General features: G+C 36.0%; 2 protein-coding genes across 4 annotated transcripts in view; one reads left to right on the top strand and one right to left on the bottom strand.

The window, feature by feature from the left end:
- Positions 1 to 13,491, top strand: part of LOC145666521 (uncharacterized) — a 411,536-nt gene extending 398,045 nt beyond the window's left edge. Inside the window, exon 2 of the mRNA XM_081733814.1 lies at positions 10,917 to 13,491. Within this exon, the coding sequence (XP_081589940.1) occupies positions 10,917 to 11,490 (574 nt within the window). The 3' untranslated portion in view covers positions 11,491 to 13,491. The remainder of the gene's footprint in view (positions 1 to 10,916) is intronic.
- Positions 1 to 22,782, bottom strand: part of LOC145666520 (uncharacterized) — a 466,510-nt gene that overhangs the window by 211,035 nt on the left and 232,693 nt on the right. For all 3 annotated transcript variants that reach the window (XM_081733813.1, XM_081733810.1, XM_081733811.1), the window contains exon 6: positions 13,502 to 13,671. In XM_081733813.1, the coding sequence (XP_081589939.1) occupies positions 13,502 to 13,671 (170 nt within the window). The remainder of the gene's footprint in view (positions 1 to 13,501; positions 13,672 to 22,782) is intronic.

The following is a 22,782-nucleotide window of genomic DNA, read 5'->3' as shown; positions in this document are numbered from 1 at the left end:
CGTGCAGTAATTAGGCATTTAGTACGACGCTAATCATATGTCAAAACGAGTCTGCATAAGGTCCCATTAGTCTTCAAACTGCCACTTTACCGATTGTCAACAATAGGGTAGGCAGAAAAAGGAAAATCTTATCTGGTTTCGAGGGTTTAAATTAAAGTTCTGGATGGAGAGAGCTTCTGATATAGGTAGAGGTAAGGAAGTTCGATAAGGCTGGAGACTTGTCGAACTTCGGTTTTGAGAATTTATTATCCGATACTTAAAACCCTTCGAGTATTTGAGTGTGTCTAAATTTCGTGTAATATCTGGACTTCGAGTATCATTCAAACGGACTTTGGGAATTTTCGGTGCGAAGCTCTCTCTAGATCGCGCTGTCTGTTTGTATGTGATGTCCGACGATAACTTTCGAACAGATTGTACGATTTTGATGGAACTTACTTTAAAACAGGGTAGAAAAAATCATGATTTTTTTTTTAAATTTTGTTGATTTTTTTTTTTTTTATTTAAATCAAATCTTTCTCCTCGTATAATACAAGACGCGAACTGAAGAAAAAACATTAGGAATTAGTATTAAATGCTAATTATGCCATTTCAGTGAAAGTATTGGGGTTGAATCTTGAAATAATCCCCAATCGTTAACCATTTTCAATCCCAAACAATGTTTCTTCAGCATTAAGGAAAAAGTACAGCAACATTTATCAACATGACACTTTTCTTTTCACGAAAGTACTGATATTTCGCAGGGACATATTAATAAAAATCGGAACCAGCTAGTGGCACGAAATACATATAAAGTGCATAAATTTCGCCTAAAATTAAGTAACTAACTCTATGGCCTATGGAACCCGGAGCTGCAATGCCACGTTTACAAAAGCTCTCCATTGACTTCTATCCTTAGCCAATTGGATCCAGTTTCTACTTTGTATTTCTATTTCTGCGAGATGCATCTTAATATTGTCCTCCCATCTGCACCTAGGTCTTCCTAATGATCTTTTTCCGATTGTTTTTCCAGTTAAAACTTTGAAAGCGTTCCTACTTCCTTCCCTCCTGGCTACATGACCTGCTCACCTGAATCCCCTAGACTTGACCTTAACCCTGCGTTAGGCGCGTACGTTTGGGTTGCACTATTAGGTGCGTGGATAGCAGGTGTCACCCACTTATTAAAATGTATCTAGAATAAGTAAAATCATCTTTAGATGATGATTCTCTCTTTTATTTGATAAAATGTTAATCACAGGTTATAGTTTTGGATATACACAGTGTTGTGCTGAATATAACAGACTTTTGCTTCATGACTACTAGACTGATTCCAAGCATGTTACACAAATGTCTTTGACATATCTTCAACTCATCCATCTCTTACATTTCAAGCACCCCTTCCTTTTAGTTTTGTCTCTTTCCCTACCACAAGCATGCCAACGTCCTCTGGAGCATAATGGCTTCTCAACATTGACCATTTCTTCTTCCTCAACACCAAGTAACAATCGGAGTCGTCCTTCCTACTAATTTCAAGTGGATTTTGGGGAATACGCATAGGCGTTGTACCTGAGGTTTAAACATTTTCGAGGCAATATCCTCTAAAAGATGAACTCCTTCGTGACAATTCAGGTGAACTGGTATTGAATTCCAGGACACAAAGTGCATTAATTGTGCATATCTTTAGAAATTCAAAATATTACACCATAGGCCATTTTGTTCCGACTTAACGTTGTTGTCACACTCACGTGATAAATTTCATAATAGTCAGACACACACTTCCAATTCCTCTTCTTCCTCCTCAAGCCACTACAGAACGACATTCTTATCTTTTGTAATCTTTTCCAGTGTTTTGACATTTTACTTGTTACATACATAGCCGTACGGTTGACAATTGTCACCAAAACACGCTGCTGCAGGGATAACTTATTTCTTACAAACTGTACACGGTAAACCGAAATGTATTACTGCCGCCATAACAAACATGAACAACTAACGTTTAGCTACTGAAAGGCGTGACTCCGAATAAGAACACAACGAGTGTTGCAAAATTTAGAGAAAAATCACTGGGTGACATCTGTCACCCACACGCCTAATCTAGGGTTAACAATGTTTGGTCAACCGTATAAATTATGTAGTTGCTCGTTATGAAGTTTCCGCCATTCCCCATTACCGTTCCTCTTGGGTCCGAATATTCGTCTCACGATCTTGTTCTCAAATACTTTCAGTCTGTGTTCTTCCCCCATAGTAAGCTACCATGTTTCGCAACCATATAGAGCAACAGGCATGATTATCATTTTATATATTTTAAGCTTCAAATTTCTCGACAAAATTCGAGACGACAAAAGATTTTGAACTGATTAATAACAAGAATTCAATGGTTTTAGTCGACATTTAAGTTCTTCGTGAATATGAAGTATTATTCGATATTTTAACGCATCCAAAATTTGCCGCATTATGATCATGAGGTTTTTTTTTTATTATTATTATTATTATTTAAGAGGGGATCGGACCCCTATAAATGCGCTCCTATTATCTGGAAACAAGCAAATAGACATGCACATAAGAGAATTTTCGCCTTAAATGTCCATGGTGATTTCCCCGTTGGAATAGTTAACGATTTAAAAACCGTATGTTACGAAGAGAAGAAAGCAGGATTCACCCGTTATCCCTTCATAACGGGATTTTCCCTAATCATCCTTTGCACGATACTCGTTTCCATACATTTGAGTCTCATTGTATTATGATTATTATCTTCCATTATCGAAATAACAGAACAGAAAGGGCATTTTACTTATTTTCACTTTAAATTAATTTATTTCGGATTTTGATTTAAATCAACGATTTTTATTTAAAAAATCAAGTGATTTAAATATTGATTAAAATCGTGAATTCGAGTATTCGTTCTTACTTTGAGCGTATTCGTGATGTTAAGACCATTATTAATATTACAGTTTTCTCAATATTAATATTACTACTACTTCTTTTACTATTTCCACTATAATCTTTTACTGCCATTTTTGGATCTGACGTTTAATACGTTTCAGTAATATATTTCACCCTTTTCCCTTTCTTCATAGTAGACTCATGATATTATGTAAGTTATCAACCATTTGGTGTAAAATCTACCTACTTCACATATGTTTTAGGATAGTTTAAAGTTATACAACCCAATTAAATTTTATCTACAAGCAAAAAAGGCGAATACTGCAATGGTAATAGAAAACTCAATTTCATTACATTACTAAAGATCTCTTTTCAGCAAATACTTGCAGTATGTGAATGAAAAATAAGCTAGATCCACCCTTTCGCCAGTGTTCGCCTTTTTTTTCCCACCATCTTTTTGCCCTCCACTTTCTTCTCTGCTCCCATTTTAAAATGCCTATGATCACGTACTGTAGTAATATGTAACAATTAGAAATCGGGACTTGAGACCGCCCTTGTATATTTAGCGCGCCCTTCTATGGCCAAAATTTCCGTTTTGTCGTCATTTTGAAATGTCTATGAGCACATACTGTACTAATCAGACACGTTACCCCCTTCCGATAGGAAGGTTCACAGAAGAACCCTTATTTTTGCCGTTTTCGAACATTCTTTTTGGCGCCCGCCCCTCATGGAATTGTAAGCCTGTAGCTGTAGTTGATTAAGGTCAGTAATCGTGCAAAGAATCACTCGATTCGGTTCATCAGTTTATAGCATGATTACACTTTGCCACTTTCCCGTTGCATCCATTTTCTTTTGGCCACCATGTTGAAATGAAATGGTGCGACTGACAACTTTTATTGTGCCGGTTCTGTTGTTTGTGGCAGTAACTTACAATGTTAGTACCTGCAAAAGCGCATCGCTCTATCTGGTGCCCTTTATATGACACAGACACACATATGTATGGCGCGAGCCGTTATTTTAGCCCATCCCTTCTTATAGGGTGGGCTAAAAAGGAGAGAAAAATGGGTCGATGGTTATGAGGCTTGAATCCCAATTTTTTGGAAAGCCATGTTAACATTTAGTAGTATCCATCCCCTCTCTTATGGGGCGACATTGATAAATTCTAAACCTTACAAATTACAGGTATAATATCAAGCATTAATAAGCACTTGTTTCCTTTATACCTGACATAATTGTTATTAATCCGCATTGTTATCGGCACTTAAGATTTCATGCCAACCTTGCTAACAAAGGGGGTTAGCTTGCTGCACTCCGAAGCTAGGGGTCCTTGATTCGGATGACAGTCAGGTATGTATATTTCTTTTAGCGCCATTAATCTCGCACATAAGAGACGGGCGTAAAACCACATCAAAAAATGAAGTTTTGTAATGGTTCAACAATAACCGACATGTCAGTAATATTGAAAGTTTGGATAATGCTCGAAATTTCGATAATACCCAAAGTTTCGAGAATACCACAGATTTTGTTAATATTCGAAGTTTCGAGTATATTCGAAATTTCTGTAATAATCACATTTTCAAAATTATCAATTACCTGAAATTTTGATAATATTCGAACTTTTGATAATACTCGAAACTTTTATAATATTCAAACTTTCGATAATATTCATACTTTCAATTACTGATGGGCAGTTCCTGAACGATTCGATCCAAAAGAACGAATCCTTTAGTGGAATGAAAGAATCAAATCTCTGAAAGGAACCCGATTGACAGGCGGAATCAAAACACGAATTCGTTCAGCGGAAGGAATAAATTGATTGAGACAGTGGATTCGGTTCAGATCAGACCGCCTGTTAAAACATACACTGTATAGATTCACTGTCGTGGTAATATATTTATTTCCGTTTTTCATCTTCATTAAACTCAGTGGTCATGTTTCCCCCGGGTAGGCTTACCATACGTCCGTGATTCAAGCCTGTGTCCAGAAAATTGTCTGGAATTAACTAATGTCCGAAATTTTAGCGGAAATGGAAGGTCGGGAAATTTCACTGTGTTTGGCCAAATGGTTGGCTTGCAAATCTGTCTTGTGCTGATAATTATGAAAAAATAGGAATAAGGTGTTCTTCGGAAGAATACGTTACTCAGAAAAATAATTTAGAAAATGATTAAGACAATAATATAAAAATATATTTTAAGCTTAAGTAAAGAAAATGAGCACAAGCATTTTTGGAACTTAAGATTAGACTGTTTTTAACTTCTAAATAAACACACACCATTCTAAATATATATATATATATCCATTCTAAATATATATCTCCGGGATTGGTGTCCAGAAATTATGGTAATCCTACCCCGGGAAATTTGGATACATTGAGGATGAAAGTAACAAAAAGACTAGTGAACCACGGGGAACATGATCAGAGATATGTTTGCGGGGAAATATCCCTCCTGAGCAACCCCCTGAAATCATCACTGATTTGATGAAAATTTAGTTTACTTAAAGGCGAAAGGGGAAGTTTGCGTCCAAAGCATCATCATATCTGATTGTAGCAATGTTTGAACTAGAGGCCATTAAGAGAGAGAAAACATGACAGAAGACATTTGGCTTAAAAATAAAATTTTGCTACAAAATTTTAGCAACACCACACATGATTAATATGGTTGAGATGTTGGACCGTATACTATATCATACGAAGAGCAAATTACCGTATAAGTACGTTTAAGACCCTATGTCCGGCAACACTGAGCAATAGGCTGCAAGAAACATTCATAATATTCGTACTTTCGATAAGACCCGAAACTTCGATAATAATCGAAATTTCGATAATATCCAAAACTTCGATTATTTCAAGTACTCGAACGGTTTCAAGTAACCGATGACAACTCGATAAATTTTCACTCCCGAAGTTCGATAGGTCCTCAGCCTTATCGAACACCCAACACTTGCATTTTGGTCAATTTATTTACCTTTGAATTTACAAGAAATATGGTGCTGGTTTACTTTTGGCGCACCAGATTTTGAAAGATTTACAGGTAAAACTCTAAACTTCGCATGAAAAGACACAATTATAAAGAACAAATTTCTGCAAGCGACATAATTAAATACAAAGTAATACACCTGTATTTTATATTTATAAGTGTAGTGTTACTAGTGTAAAATCCTACAAGTACTATACTACGGATAAAATAAGTGAGTGCATATGAAAGATGGTTGTATTAGAAACTATTTTCCACCGGGGATGTATTTGTCCACAGTGTACAGAAGCTGTATTTTATGATTAGAAGTGGAACGCTACTAGTATGAAACCATGACATGTACTATTGAAACTCATGTCTTGCCCAAAATGCACTCGTTTCCACCATCGTCATTTTTGCATATACCAACCTTCGCTGACGCATCTGCTCCTTTCGGACGCACTCCACCGTTAGAGCTCGGACCTTCCAGCTACCCCTGACGTGACTCGATTAGATAGCATTCGTGCTTTTTAGTGGCCTCCTAGCACAGGTAGTTTCGTTTTTATGCATACATCCGGACGCCGTATTTACACGCAAATCTTAGAATTTTAAATTTTCAATAATTTATTATGATGGGCCCTTGAAATTAAACTACGCCATTTGAGATATTTTCATGTCGCCCAGCGCAAATCATTTAGCAAACAATAAGAAGGAATTTGTGAAACAATTGTAATTTTTGAACAATTATTTCCAGTGGTGCGGCAAAAGAAAACCTGCATTAGAAATATTCCTAAATATGTGCTTAAAATATTATATCGAGCTTTACATGAAAGGCAGTAGCGCGTTTCAAACTTATTCGATGAATTGTAACTATACATTCAATAAATAAGCTGACGAATACAGAAGATAACGTGCAGTTTGACAAGCTAGTGGTAAAGTACAAATGTAAAAAATACTCGAATTTTAAGGTGAATATAATTATGTATTTCCAAAACAATGCTTATGTCATAGGTGTATATAGGCTACAACTCATACACCTAACCTTTGCAGAGATTTATAATATGGCAGCAAAATAATAATAAATAAAAAAATTACTCAGTTAGGGAAAACGACTTTAAAATTTTAAGTTCCTAAGTGAGAGTTCACCTGTACTAAGTATACCACACAAGTCAGTTTGTTTCGTGATCTGATGGGTAATACGAGAGAACCATTCCGATATGGACTGCGTCAACGCAAAGCAATATTTACCATTTTGTTAGGTGTCTAGGAAAATTCGGTGTGGGGAAATTTAGGTGTAAGGTAGATTCGGTGTAATACATACCGGTATTGAATATTACCACTTACAATATTTTACGACACTTCACATTCTGAAAACGAAAACCCTAAAATGTAACGAATAAAATGTTATTACCTATTTCAAGAAAAGCAATTTTTTTTTCTTGAGTCCAATACCTCTTTCATGTATTTAGCCTGGTATTACTATAAACTACTTTTCATCATACAATGAAGCTGACACTTTTTGTCAGAAATAAAACAATTACAACTATAAGTTCAGAGAATAGTTATAGGAACAACTAAAAACACCTCTCCTATAGTACATCATAGAACATATACAAGATGATTCTTTTAAAACACGGATTTCATTTGGGTCTAGAATTTCTAACTGAAGTCCGATTTTCATGCGGTTTTTGGTAAATGATCAAGGAAGGATGGAAGATTTATGAAACTATGTTAACTGGTTTACATTTATTTGGGGTAATATCGACCACGCCTCTAGAAAAACAGCAAATATTCGCCACTGTAACGAACTGGAATTAGGTGAGGTGCGGTGAGGTGATTAGAGTCTTTTGCGCAATAGTTCTCATCGTATGCATACACTGAAGTTCCCCTAATATGAATATGTGCAAGGGAATGCAAGTCCTCACCCAAGAATGATTATTTAAGATACCAAAAATCGATTTACTAAAAGAGAAGTATATATGTGCAAGAAATTTGCGCTGGATCCGTATGTAAATCTGCACCGCATCGCCAATTGGTAACATTATGCAAACCCGACAGTCAACTACTTAAATAAACTTTAATAAAGATGACCATATTTACTTACGCCAGTGCTACTTTCTGGAATGAAGTATAACAAACTGCGACGCAAATGTAAGCTGAAACTGGCATTGTTTTTTTCTTTTTTTTTTTCTTCCTTTCTGTCTTCAGTGGAACTGGCGCGGCGATGTAGATGTACATCTATGTCAAAATTCGGGTTTTAAAAAGGTTGTCCGAACAGAGTCGTGGGGGGGGGGGGGGGCGGGACGGGGACATATAACCTCATTGTTGATGTCATTATTCCCCCACTCATACTAGTACAACTGTTAAATACAGTGTGATGGTGAGACACGGTAATATGATTAGTTAACCTAACCTAAGCTTTCCTACTCTGCCCTACACTTCAAAATAATGGCCTGAACATTGATTGTAAGGTAACCTAACTTACTCTACCCTACATTTGAAGTGCTTACCTCTGGTGCTTGGGGTCCCTTGTTTGATTGCAGGCCAAGTAAATTTGTTTTGGACAAGTTCGAGTCCGTGGGTTTTCTCAGGGCACTCCCGTCTCTTCCAACATTCTCATTCCACCAGTTCTATCATTCACTTGTCTCCCTTAGCCTAAATGGCATATACGTGGGACGTTAAGCTTACAGATTTCATTTTATTTTTCTGCCCTACATTTTAAAATAATGGTTAAACATTGAGCTAACGTAACCTAACCTACTCTACTCTACAGTTGAAAATAATGGCAAAGCATTGAGCTAACGTAATCTAACTTACGCTACACTACTCTACCCTACGCTACCATATTCTACTCTAATATTCTCTACTTCTCCCTATCCGACCCTATACTTCAGTGCAAAAAACGAACGATGGATTTTAGACAAGACGGTATTTGTGTGAAGCTTAGCGTAGTTTGTAGTCAAAAATTATTTAAGAAAAATGGACTACCCACCCTTACTTGAAAATGTCTCTTAACAACCGGATAAAGGGGTTTGTTCTGCTAGAACAGAACTATTCTTCTATTTTTTTTTTTTCAATTTAATATTTGGACCCTAGATATCTATATTTGATTTGGTTTGGAGTTTAGCATCCCTTTCAGCAGTGAGGCTATATAAGATGCGGTCCTACAGGTTAATGTAAGATCCGAACTACATGAGCTCTCGCCGGCGGATCTTCCACGCCATTCCGCTTATCCAAAAAAAAAGCAAAAAAGAAAAGAAAAAGAAAAAGAAAAAAACGCTGGTATATATATATTTTGGAATATCACAAACAGCTTCTGTTTTTTGTATTTGATATGACTTTATATTATTATTATTATTATTATTATTTTAAAGGATATGTTTGTCCAAATGCAATAAAACATATTTGCCTTCCCGAGTAGTCAATTTCACCCGCTTTCTTCCCATATCTAGTACAAAAATTACCACATGCTACGAATCAGTTTTCAGTTGTTACTGCACTATTTTAGCCAATCAAATGCATGATATTGCATGACGTCATGTCATAAACGTCATAGTTTTATATAGCTTCCGATTACTCGTGTATAAGTTAATCCTTTCTCACAAACTGTTGGTGCAACGATGTAAGATTCTTATCCAAAGATAAAAATTATCAATGGATTATCTTATCCGATCTTAATCTTCGGTTGGTGCAACCGGGCATAAACATTGGTAAATAGTTATTGGAAATCTGTTAAGAAAACAAATTTATATAAAGGAAGAAAAAACAAAACAAATATGTCTGGAAGTTTCCTTTAAATAGCGTGGACAGGTGTTCAATCAATCAGAGACAAAGATTTGTTTACGTTTCCCAGTTTTAGCCAATTACAAACAAGCAGTTGTTTACATCTTTCAGGTGTGTTTGCTCTGGTTGCTATGGAAATGCTCACAGTGTACAGTGAAGTTCTATACAGAGTGTAGTTCATTGTGATCGTTTTATTAGATTGAAGTTATTGTGAGGCATGGAGATTATATCTACTACACATGGAGGAGACAAATTGTGCTTTGATTGCCATATGTGCACGAAACATAAAATTGCGATGCATCATATTAGGTGATGTTGTAAAGTAGATAGCTTACAGTGCCCTGGTATTTTAAACACTACTTTGAGCAATGGTGATGGTGTGTTGATTCGTGAGCATAATCACAGTGGTAGCGAAGATTTAGTGAAGGTTGCGATTAACCGACAAGAAATGAAGGATAGGTGCCTTGCAAGTGATTCTAAGCCTGGACAGATTTTTGCTGCAATTGTTTCAGAGTTACCTGTTTCTGCAAGAGCGATGCTATCAAACGAGGACGTATGTAAGAGAACTATCAGAAGATACAGGAGCAAGATTTTCCCAGCAGAACCTTCAGATCTTTCTATTTTGGTTATTAAAAGTTAGTTGAGGATCAGTATTTTTTCTTCGCTTATCTAAGTTTTGAAATTTTAACTTTAAAGAATTGTTTTATTTTCTTTGAAATGTATGTATTTGTTAATAACAGTTCAGTGCACTTAACTTATATGTTTGATACGTACCATAATGCCTAATCAGAGATTACTGTACTGACAGAAATAATAAAAATCAATGGCGTTACTAGGCCTTATTTGGGAGGCTCGAGCCCGTTCAAATTTCTTCAAAGCCCCCAAATTCACACTGAAAATATGTTTTTTTTTTCTTTTCTAATTAGCATGTTTGTATCTTAGTGAGTCTAAAATATTAGAATGTGCATTTTCGTAACAATAAATATGACTATGATGTCAAGAATGTACAAGCAAAAAGCAACCATATTCTTTGTCCTCAAAAGCAAACAAATTTTACTATATTGTTGATTACAGATAGATCTAAAACACTAATTCAATTTTAGGGTTGTTAGCCTGCTGCCTGTCCCCTAAAACGGTCATCAGCCACTAGAAACAAAATATCCTCGTAATGCCATTGATGGTTATTAGGGTTTTTAGATTCTATTACAGTATCTTATTATGGTTTTGGAGTTACATGTCCGGTTATGATATGTTGGAATTGTTTTACAAATTCAAGCATGATTGATTATACATACGCTTATATGACTTTATTGTTTGCAGGAGAACGGGCGTTGACTACAGTCCAGAATCGGGATCAAGATTAATTATATTTGGAACAAGAGAGTGCCTTATGGAGATATCAAGAAGTGAAATATGGATGATGGACGGCAACTTTTCAATGGCTCCTAAAAATTTCCTTCAAGTTTACGTTATTCGTATACCGATAGGTGAGACTTCCATTACTACGGTATACGCCCTAATGCAGAGCAAGACACAAAGTTCGTATGAAGAACTGTTTCATGCGGTGGTGCATCAGTGCAGTGAGTATGGTGAATATCCGGACCCTGCAACTGTGGTTATGGATTTCGAGATAGCGGCAATGCAGACTGTAAAAGCTACTTTTGGACTATCAACTCGTATACAAAGTTGTTTTTTTCACTTGAGACAGACAACGTGGAGGAAGGTTCAAGAATTTGGATTCACAGAACGATACAAGAACGATGAAAATTTTCGTCTGATTTGCGGGAAAATGAACGGATTAGCATTTCTCCCTATAGCGGATGTGCATCGAGGAATACAAATACTAAGGGAGGAGGCTTCGGAGGAAGAGCTGGAAACTTCTAGACTATTTTGATAATACTTACGTGTCCGGCACATATCGCCGTGTTAAAGCTCGATCTGGAAGTATTCGTTTACGCAATGTGCCCCCTCTATATCCTCCAGACACCTGGAATGTTCACCAAGCCACCCTGAACAACAATCCTAGGACAAATAATTTTTGTGAATCGTGGAACCAGAAGTTTCATCAACTGGTAGGAATATCCCACTCAAGAATGTAGAGGTTTATTCGTGGAATTCAACAAGATGAAGCAACAGTTTCAACTATGCTTCATCAAGATGCTGTGGGCCAACCACCAAAAAAGAAAACTAAAAAGCGTTTCAGACTTTGCAGAAACGGCTCCAGTCTTTGTGTTTAGCGTACAACGCTGGAACTAAAAGTCTGACAAATTTTTTGCTTGGTGTTTCATTTAATGTGATGCACAGTAGAAAACGAACATGTAAAACGCTTATGGTATTATAACGACTTACATTTTCTTTACTATTTTCTGTTTGGAAATTTTGATATTGGCAAACCATAAATTTGTAAATGGTAATATACAAACTCATTAGGGGCCCATTTTGCCTGTGTTTTTAACATTTACTGAAGCTGGCATTATGATCTTCTACTGGTGTTTGTTCTTGCGTCGAGTATCCGAAACTTCGATTTTGCAGAGTACAATACCAACTGAATTGTTTTCCAAGTTTGATTAAGTTTAGGTAAGCTTTTTGGTCACCTAGTTTGTCTCTACTTAGTTCAAGAAAGATAACCGTGACAAAATTTCCATGCTAATTAATATTTCTGTGATAGCATTACCAAAAATTTTCTCTCTTATCTCAGACATAATATTTAAAATAATATGTAACTATTGTTACTATTTATTTAATAATCTAAGCAATTTCAAAAACTTTTTCGAGTTTATTCATTGTGTAATGTTCTATAAGACACTGGTCATTTTCGGTGACAAAATTACCGGTGGCGAATTTACTACGTCCAAATTTTCGGTGACGAAATTACCTACATGCTAATATTTTGGTGACGAAAATTCCGGTGGCGAAATTTCCGGTGACGAAATACCTAAGATCTATGCGCATATCCTCCGTCGCTGATGCGTCTCTCCCTATGGATGCATCCCCGGAAGCTGCCCGCTGCGGTCCTGTCTTGACTAAGTTTGATAGCATTCTCAGATTTAGTGGTCACTTTGCACAAGTTAGTGTTTTCCTTGCAGTCATTTTTATGGCATACTTCAGGACATGTAATTACACCCGTAAGTGACCACATCGGTTTTCACGCATATTATCAATCTGTACACAATTATTTGGGCATGTACCGGTATCTAAGTCTAGAGTATTTTATCAAATAATTTACAGCACAGAAAATGATTTTTATTATTATTATTTGACGATCTACTGTAAACCTGCACTCTTTCTTATTTACAAACTTTTATGTTTTTAAAGTGTTACTATTCCTCTGTCTATTCGGACACCCAGAATTAAAAGATGCCGCTAAATGTTCCCACTCTCTCCTCTCTCTCTCTCCCTTCAAGCCACAGCATTAGCTTTTAAATTAATATCATGTGTTATACCTTTTAATAACTTTCAATACAATTAGGCAGTAACTCCGTTTTTCCTTTTGTAAAGTTGAAATAAATTTCCATTTTAAGTTTACGACAGTATTGATTCCTTCCCCCTCTCCTCTCACAAATAACTTACAGTAAATTCATATAATCGAAATTAGCACCGCTCTCATAATATACTCTCACTTACGTAGATCTGCTTTATTTCAGCTTCATTAAATAGTATGCTTAGGTTGAAATACATCAAAACGGTTTCCAGCACTAGAACACTAACACCACATCAATTAAAAATCTCCAGCACTAGAACGCTAACACTACATCATTATTTAAAAGCTTTCAGTTACAACAACATTTAACGACCAAAGTTCTTGTTAGAGTTCCGTTTGCAGTAACTAGAAGTTCCGTAAGTTGTACATGAATCTGAGATAGAAATACCGCGCCTTAAAAACAACAATTATATAATAACCTTACCTTCACTATGACGTGAACTATCATCATCTTCCGAAATACTACATTTTTCCTCGTTTTTGGATATTTCTTGCTTCCTTTTCACTTCGTTCTTCCCATTTATCTCTCCCCTGAGTTTCTCAACTAAAGCTCGATACTGTAAATATACGGGACCTTCCTTTTGATACAAAAACCTGCAAAGGAATGGAATTCGTAACATTACACATTGGTACACTTGTAACCTCGTATAACTGCCAAGTAAACTTCATATTTAACGATATTAAAGTTAACTAATTCACTTCTTTTTAAAGCACTAATTATATGTTCTAACTGTAAGGTATTTACAAATCTGTCCAATTCTATTTTAATAATGTAACTACTTTTAAGTCTACACCCAAACTTCCTGAAGCCAACAAATCCTGTCACACAAGATTAAAAGTCTTCTCTGGTAAGCAAATGCTCTACTATTTTTGCAGATCAAAAACTTCTTGATCTCAAAACCATACCAAGGAACACTTTTGGGATGTAAGAGCTAAAATTCCCAGTCAATCTAACAAATCTTATTTAACCACCCCCCACCACAGTAAATATGAGTGCAAAAATGTTGCGCATATTACAAGGTGGCCAATCAAACTTTAAATTAATTACTTATTTTCACTTTAAATTAATTTATTTCGGATTTTGATTTAAATCAACGATTTTTATTTAAAAAATCAAGTGATTTAAATATTGATTAAAATCGTGAATTCGAGTATTCGTTCTTACTTTGAGCGTATTCGTGATGTTAAGACCATTATTAATATTACAGTTTTCTCAATATTAATATTACTACTACTTCTTTTACTATTTCCACTATAATCTTTTACTGCCATTTTTGGATCTGACGTTTAATACGTTTCAGTAATATATTTCACCCTTTTCCCTTTCTTCATAGTAGACTCATGATATTATGTAAGTTATCAACCATTTGGTGTAAAATCTACCTACTTCACATATGTTTTAGGATAGTTTAAAGTTATACAACCCAATTAAATTTTATCTACAAGCAAAAAAGGCGAATACTGCAATGGTAATAGAAAACTCAATTTCATTACATTACTAAAGATCTCTTTCCATCAAATACTTGCTGTATGTGAATGAAAAATAAGCTAGATCCACCCTTTCGCCAGTGTTCGCCCTTTTTTTTTTCCACCATCTTTTTGCCCTCCACTTTCTTCTCTGCTCCCATTTTAAAATGCCTATGATCACGTACTGTAGTAATATGTAACAATTAGAAATCGGGACTTGAGACCGCCCTTGTATATTTAGCGCGCCCTTCTATGGCCAAAATTTCCGTTTTGCAGTCATTTTGAAATATCTATGAGCACGTACTGTACTAATCGGACACATTACCCCCTTCCGATAGGAATGTTCACAGAAAAACCCTCATTTTTGCCGTTTTCGAACATTCTTTTTGGCGCCCGCCCCTCATGAAATTGTAAGCCTGTAGCTGTAGTTGATTAAGGTCAGTAATCGTGCAAAGAATCACTCGATTCGGTTCATCAGTTTAGTATATTAGCATGATTATACTTTGCCACTTTCCCGTTGCATCCATTTTCTTTTGGCCACCATGTTGAAATGAAATGGCGCGACTGACAACTTTTATTGTGCCGGTTCTGTTGTTTGTGGCAGTAACTTACAATGTTAGCTAATTCACTTCTTTTTAAAGCACTAATTATATGTTCTAACTGTAAGGTATTTACAAATCTGTCCAATTCTATTTTAATAATGTAACTACTTTTAAGTCTACACCCAAACTTCCTGAAGCCAACAAATCCTGTCGCACAAGGTTAAAGGTCTTCTCTGGTCAGCAAATGCTCTATTTTTGCAGATCAAATCTTGTTGATCTCAAAACCATACCAAGAAACTCTTTTGGGTTGTAAGAGCTAAAATTCCCAGTCAATCTAACAAATCTTATTTAAGCACCCCATTTAAACATCCCCCACCACAGTAAATATGAGTGCAAAAACGTTGCGCATATTACAAGGTGGCCACTCAAACGGGAAGATAAAATTCATGCATATTTCCAGGTTTTCTAGCATCATAATAAATTTCACATTACTCCAGGGTCTGAGCAGATAGATACATATATATATACAATACAGCCTTTATATCATTTATATATATTACACCAAACGAATACGCACAAATTCAACAAATCAAATAACTACTAGAATATTGTCACACACAGAAAGAAAGTTATTTCATAAGTTCCACATTACTATAAGGTCTGAACAGAAAAAAAAAAATCACCATTTATTTCTATATACCTTGAGAGCAGTATGAAGATTTTTCTGCTTTCATAGGAAGATTTACCTCCCGAAGTTGCTAGGCTGATTTTTTTGACACCCGATACATCATAGTATTTCATATGAGTACAACTTTGTCAAGATTTACAACCATGACAAGTTTGATTCAGATCGATGAGTTTGGTTGAATTCGTACTGTGTGACTCCCCTTGACCTTTCAAAAAATAATCAATGAAAGACGAAACTGTAGATGATAGGAGTTTATAAACTGTTTGCGTTCGTTATGTAAGTAGTTAAGCATATAGCGTAAGCCTAATAACTCATTATGTGTCCCTTATCTTATATGAGTTGTTAGTCTAGAATGAAAATTTAACTCTTGCTGAAGAGTAGTAATGGTCATATTTCGGAAGTAAGAATAAAATTGAAATATCCAGTGAACTTCTTAAAGTTTATCAAATTTATATTGCGATTTTAGAATTACGATAATGCAGCGAGTAAAGAGTGTTTCCTGTAGTCAATGCTTAGTCAAAAAAAAAAAAAAAACGCTCATTAATACAGTCAGTTACGGTATCGGTCATTGTACTACAATGTACGTAGTTTCATGCACATGAATTATGAAGAATTTTACAAATACTTGTTGCAACAACATAACATTACTTCGGTCAAAAAATTCTGACTGGAGCAAGTACAATTCTGTACCAAGAACCAATGCAGATTCATCATCCTCATTCACACAATTATAAGGTAAAATGTTTTCAAGTTTACATGTAAAAAAGTCCAGCTTTTTAATACAAAGTCAGCTATTTTCTGAAAGAATGTCCACTGTTCGACAATTTCGATGTAATAATCTTACAAAAATCGAAGAAGAAAGAATGAAGTGAGAACAAATATTGACCAGTTGATAAGTGTATTTATATCCTATAGTCCAATCAAAACATCAAATGCATACTTCCCACTAACGCATTAGTAGAAAAAAAAATCATAATAATAAATCACAGAATGAGGGCAGATAATAAATAATTAACAAGAATTTCAGTAACTCTCGGGATGAACCTAAATAGACGATATATTTCTGAGTACCGGATACGAAATGTTTCAACCTCTCTAGTTTTAAACCAGAGAACGTACCAGTATCGGGACAGCAGCTTAAGCAATGCACATGAAAGCACATGCAGTAACACCAGGGCCGGATTAAGGGTGGGATTAGGGGGGTTATAGCCCCGGGCCTCCAGGTGGATATAGGTCTCCAATCTGATCAAAATTTTAACTGGCTTTCTAAAAAGAATCATGAAGATACAATCATCATCATAAAATAAAATATGACCAAAAATATTAAACATATTCCCTTAAGTTGTACTTTGACAGAAATTAGGTGAAGTCAACAGCGACCACATATTTTTTCTACCCCAGGCCTCCAGATAGGTTAACCTTTTTAAAATATGGGTTTTTTAGGTGTTTTTGTTGACTTTCAGTCAAGAAGATAGAGAATCATCCCTAATTACCGTAGGTTCATACGTCGTTTTGTTCAGAATAGAGTAGGCTTTCAGACAGTACCACTCACGTGTCCCTATCATGTACCTGAGGGCTTTTTTGGAGGGAAATTGGGATTGTTTGACTAAGAAACCTTCTTCAAAGTTTGGAGACCTTTGAGCCTCACCCCCACCCCTCCCCGGTCTGCGCACAAATCTGAAAAAAAATCTTGAAAAATACTACGTAGTGTGCTAATTACTTGTGACAAATTAGAATTTCCCGTCTTTAATAGTAAGGAGGGGAAAATTTTTACCCATGTTGGGAGAGAATCAAAAAACGCCCAAAATTTCCCTAAAATGCACCCTACAAAATTTAAAAAATTCCTGACACGTCCCTAATTACCGTAGGATCACGATTCATACGCCGTTCTCTTCAGAATATAGTAGGCTTTCAGACAGTACCGTCCCAAGGAGGGAAAAGTTTAGGAAAATAAAGATTTTCTGTAAAAAAATCCATCTTTTCCCGATTCTGAGGCCCTCTGGCGCGGCTCCGGGTAAATACTTGCAAAAATCACTGGAAATCACTTGCAAAAATAGTACTTGTGGTACTAATTACTTGTGACAAGTACCAATCTCCTATCTTCAACACTAAGGATGAGAAAAATTATTTCCCTCTTTTGCGAATATCCCCAGAATTTGCCGAAGATCCTATGGAAACTTTAAATATTTCCTGACATGTCCCTAATTATTGTAGGATGATGATTCATACGTCGTTCTCTTCAGAATGGAGTAAGCTTTCAGACATTACCACTCACATGTCCCTCGGACGTCCCTAAGGAGGGAAAAATTGATGAAAATAGGGGTTTTTGTGAATCCCTTTTCCCATTTTGGGGCCCTCTGGCGCGGCCGGGATAAACACACAGATCTAGAAATCACTTGCAAACATAGTACTTGTGATACTAATTGCTTGTAACAAATACCAATCTCCTATCTTCAGTACTAAGGGCGAGAAAATATTTTCCCATGTGGGAAAAGCGCACAAAGCGCTCCAAATTACAGTGGTAACAAAAAGGATATGTAAAAAAAATCCCTGATAAGTTCCTAATTATCGTAGTATGATGATTCATACGTCGTTTTGTTCAGAATCGAGTAGGCTTTCAGAAAGTACCACTCAAATGTCCCTATCATGTACCCGAGCGGAGCAATAATCGCGAAAGTGGGAAAAAAGAAATATCCCTTTTTTACCCTTTAGCCCCTCTGAACCCTCTTCTGTGTTGACGAAGAGATCCGAAAAAAAAAAAAATCAGATAAAAACTAAAGGGTTCACTCAGTAAAACTTCAGAAATCTAGAATTAGAGAAGCTCACCCAAAAATGTTGAAGTTAGAGACCTCCAACAACAACAACAACAACAACAAAAAAAAAAAGTAAAGTGATGACGCCATACCCTCCTATGTTCCGACGCTCGAAAGTATATAGACCTTTCTAAGGCTTTCTTCAATACCTCCTCTCTCGTAAAATAAAATTTAAAAAAATGGAACTAAATAGGTTTCTTAGTTTTCTTTTAATCAAATTTTGAAGACACTATCATTTCGTAGTAAAAACTACGATATATTTTAAAAGGGTTAATCCAGCCCTGACTAACACCTTACGTACTACAGAAAAGCATTAGCAAAATGAAAATATTTCTATTCTTTTTGCAGTTAATCTATCTTAAACCAGACTCTTAACGCGTTATCTTGAAATACGGAAACTGATGTGACGTCCTATTAAAAGAAAGATTTTTCTTCTCTTGTAAACTTTAAAATTCCTTGCACATAGCACGAGTGCGCAAAAATCCGAGGTGAGTGCAAGCCCAGTGGACAGAAGTGAGCGCGAGCCCAGATAAGATTAGTGAGTGTGAGCGCGAGCCCAGTTGGGAGAAGTGATCGCGAGCGCTAGTGATCGAAAGTCCAGTTGAGACAGGTGAGCGCGAGCCCGAGTGAGTGCTAGCCCAGTCGACAGAGATGAGCGCGAGTCCGAGTGAGTGCGAGCCCAGATAAGATTAGTGAGTGCGAGCCTAGTTGGGAGAAGTGATCGCGAGTCCAGTTGAGACTGGCGAGCGCGAGCCCGAGTGAGTGCGAGCTCAGTTGAGAGAAGTGAGCGCGATCCCAGTTGAGACAGGTGAGCGCGATCCCAGTGGAAAATGGCCATCTCTGGACCAAACAGATGGAAGCCGCAATGAGACATGTCCAAACTGTAGGGCGGATGCTCAAGCTGCTCCCACTTCAACTTGTTCAGTACACTTCGTGTGACCTGCGAGACGTGTGGACAAGCGTAGTCGTGGAGCAGACTCACTCCACTTTCTCACTGACTTGTAGGACACAATCTCTCAGTCTCTCCACCATTCGGCGATGAATATCAACCGATTAAACCTCTTAACCAGTCAGAAATCGGATAATACCTTGCTGCTCCTCAATCGTCGGATTTTTCATTGTGAACTCTATGATTTCCTCGCACGCACTGCCGCGTCAATTCGACTTGGACGGAATACATAATTGTCTGATTCTCTCCTGCATCATGTGAGAGGCACCCACGCATGGACACAACCAGGACAAACACTCCATTCTTTCTTTAGATGTCACAACACTTTATTCCAAAGCGACATATCCTATTTCAACGTACGACGTTTCGTTTGGTTTCTACAACGTTTCGTACCTTTTCATTTGAAAATTCCTTGTATATATGACCTCGAAGTACGGGACTTAACCTTTGGTATACGTGGTTCCGCACACATTATCAATAACTGCACATAATTACCGCCATTGTATGTCCTTCGTGACAAATTGTTTGAGATTATGGGTTCAAGTCAGTTATGCTAACCTCAAATGTTATAAAATCCCATCTCGTGATGTAGAAATTCCCATTTTGCTCTTGAATTTACCCACATTATGCTAATTATAAATTTATAAAACTTGCAAAGTAAGAAAAACAAAAGTACTGAACGTTGTTTTCTGCAATATATATATTATTAATTATCCCTAAATATTGATTGTCTACGTTTATCAAATAGCTTTTAAAAAATAATTTTCCTTGAAAGAAGCAATTTAATACGTTGACAAAGACAAATATATTTTATTTTCAAAACTTATTATTTTTGCCACTCCTTTGTGCCATCATTTTCTACTGGATGTAACGACAAAAATTAATATGAAAATAACAAGAAAATGAAATAGGAAAAAAATTCATTTCCCAGTATATTTTTTCAGTGCCAGAGCACACTTTACGTTTGTTGGCGGCCGAGAGCAGTTTTTTTTTTTTTTTTTTTTTTTTTAAAAGACATTTTCACTCTAGCATATGCTTTCTGGTAGTCGGCGTCGATAAGGTGTATATATCCCACATCAGGGTGTCTACTAAAATTCCAAAATGAAATTAGTGACTTTTTCGTGACCCTTTCTTTATCAAACCATTAACATTTGGAACATTCTCAAGAGCGGATTTGGGTGCAAATTAGGCTGAATTTTCATGCATGCCATAGAAGCGTGCTTTGTTTGTGATTTGGTAGCATTTAAAGCCGACCATCAACATTTTTGGTGGTGAATTTTGACGTTTTATACAACCAAATTTTCCAGTCTGTACTTATATTTGTACAGATTTTTAAAAATCATGACCCCAAAAACTAAATTTCGTGACTTTTTCTTGACTTTCATGACCGTTTTCTGATTTCGTGACTTTTTCATGGCTTTCGTGACTTTAGTGACCGACAGACACACTGCACATAAACCTACGCTTCCAATTTCGACGAAAATTTCCTTTAGTATCATTGGTTCAAGTTTTAGTGGTGGTAATTGCCTCGAATACAAACCCGAGAAATGCGTTTTGGATATTACATTAGTGTGTCCCTTGTCATATAGCCTAGGTGCTAAAAAGGGAGATTTCACTTCAACCAATCGATCAATGAGCGTCGTAAGCCATTGGTAATCTTCATACATTAATGGATAGAAAACCAAGAATAATTGCTATTGGAACCGTAGTGCTAATGAAATGTCATTATTAAAGCCATCTATCTTGCCGTAAGTCTCCGTGGGTTATAACGTTAAAAAAAAAAAAAAAAAATCTCTTCTATTTTATATGAAAACGAGTGTCAACTTCCCGTTTTTAGTATGCGGTTTTCCTTTTAATGAGCATCCTCCTGATTTGTCCGTAATTTACCTATTCCACTTCTAGGTTCTGCTCTATGACGTCATACTCATTATCGGTTAAAGTTAGGTACTTCCACTTCTTCGCAAGTCTTTTTCTTTTATCTCTATGTCTATTTCACTATTTTTCTTCCTCATAGTTTTCGATTCGCTTCTAAAATCATTTCTGCCGGTCATTTTTTACTTTGTACTTTCTAACGACTAAGGAGAGAAAGTATGAAGATCGTGAAAACAAAAATCGAGAATTCAACGGATTTACACCTTTCATGAATCCTACATCTCGAAAATGTAATTTTTCGATATTCGTCCGTCCACCCGTTCGCTATGTTTTCTTCAAATTAGAGTAGTTTACTGAAGAATAAAAAATCGAAAAACGCGATTTCCTCAAAAATGGCTCCAACATTTTCTTTTTGTTTCATAAATCAATATTTAATTAACAATCCTATATTATAGTAAAAATCATTTCCCTGGGAAAAATCTACTAAGGATAGCTTTTTTTTTGACTACTGTTAGTTTAAAAAATGACACAGGCGATTTTTCCATACTTCATAAATAAATATTTCTTGAATAATCTAACAACATGGAATAACTCATTTTTCCTGAAAAATCCACAAGGGGTAGTTTACTCCAGGTTGTTCGTTTCTGCTGACAATTTTCTCAAACGACTCAGACTATTTTGTTCAAATTTTGTAAATAAATGTTTCATTAATAACCTAAAAATATGACTAATCTCGCATGATCGAAAATGATCCAGAATATGTAGTTCTTGGGGTGAGATCTTTAACGATTTTCTCAAAAATGGCTCAGGCAATTTTGTTAATATTACAAAAACAATTATTTTGTTAATTACTCTAATATACAGTATGACATACGTCTAATGAAAATATCTGAAGGGGTGGTACACTTTTTGGGAGGAAGGGTGAATTTTCTTCAATCGAAGTTTTCCAAGACAGATTATTTTATTCCTATTTCCCAAATACAAGTTTCAATAGGAACTTCGGCCTAACACAGTTTAGGAAATTTGAGCGACAAAATGTAGTGCGGTGACCCGTACCTTTAAAAAAAATTTAGGCTATAACTTCTCCCTACTCCTTATTTATCAAATCAGAATTAGTTATTTAAGACGATAATTGTATCATTTTCATTACCGTTTCTGTAGTTTTCTTAAGGTTTAACCCTTTGACTACCATTTTTTTTTTAATGTGAACATTATTTTATATGTACAACTCCTTTAATGTGGGATATTCCTGACATCTGCATACAGTTCTGGAAACTAAACACAGTCTCCTGGTCACATCTGACCTGATGGGAGAAAAACTTTTTTTTTTTTTTTTAAATAGAATTTTCTAAAAACAAATTCCCAACGATGTTT

Source organism: Thermobia domestica, chromosome 12, assembly GCF_964235325.1.
Source record: "Thermobia domestica chromosome 12, izTheDome1.hap1.1, whole genome shotgun sequence".
NCBI classification, from domain to species: Eukaryota; Metazoa; Arthropoda; class Insecta; order Zygentoma; family Lepismatidae; genus Thermobia; species Thermobia domestica.
The sequence above is the reverse complement of the archived record's forward strand: the minus strand, read 5'-3'. Positions and strand labels throughout refer to the sequence as shown.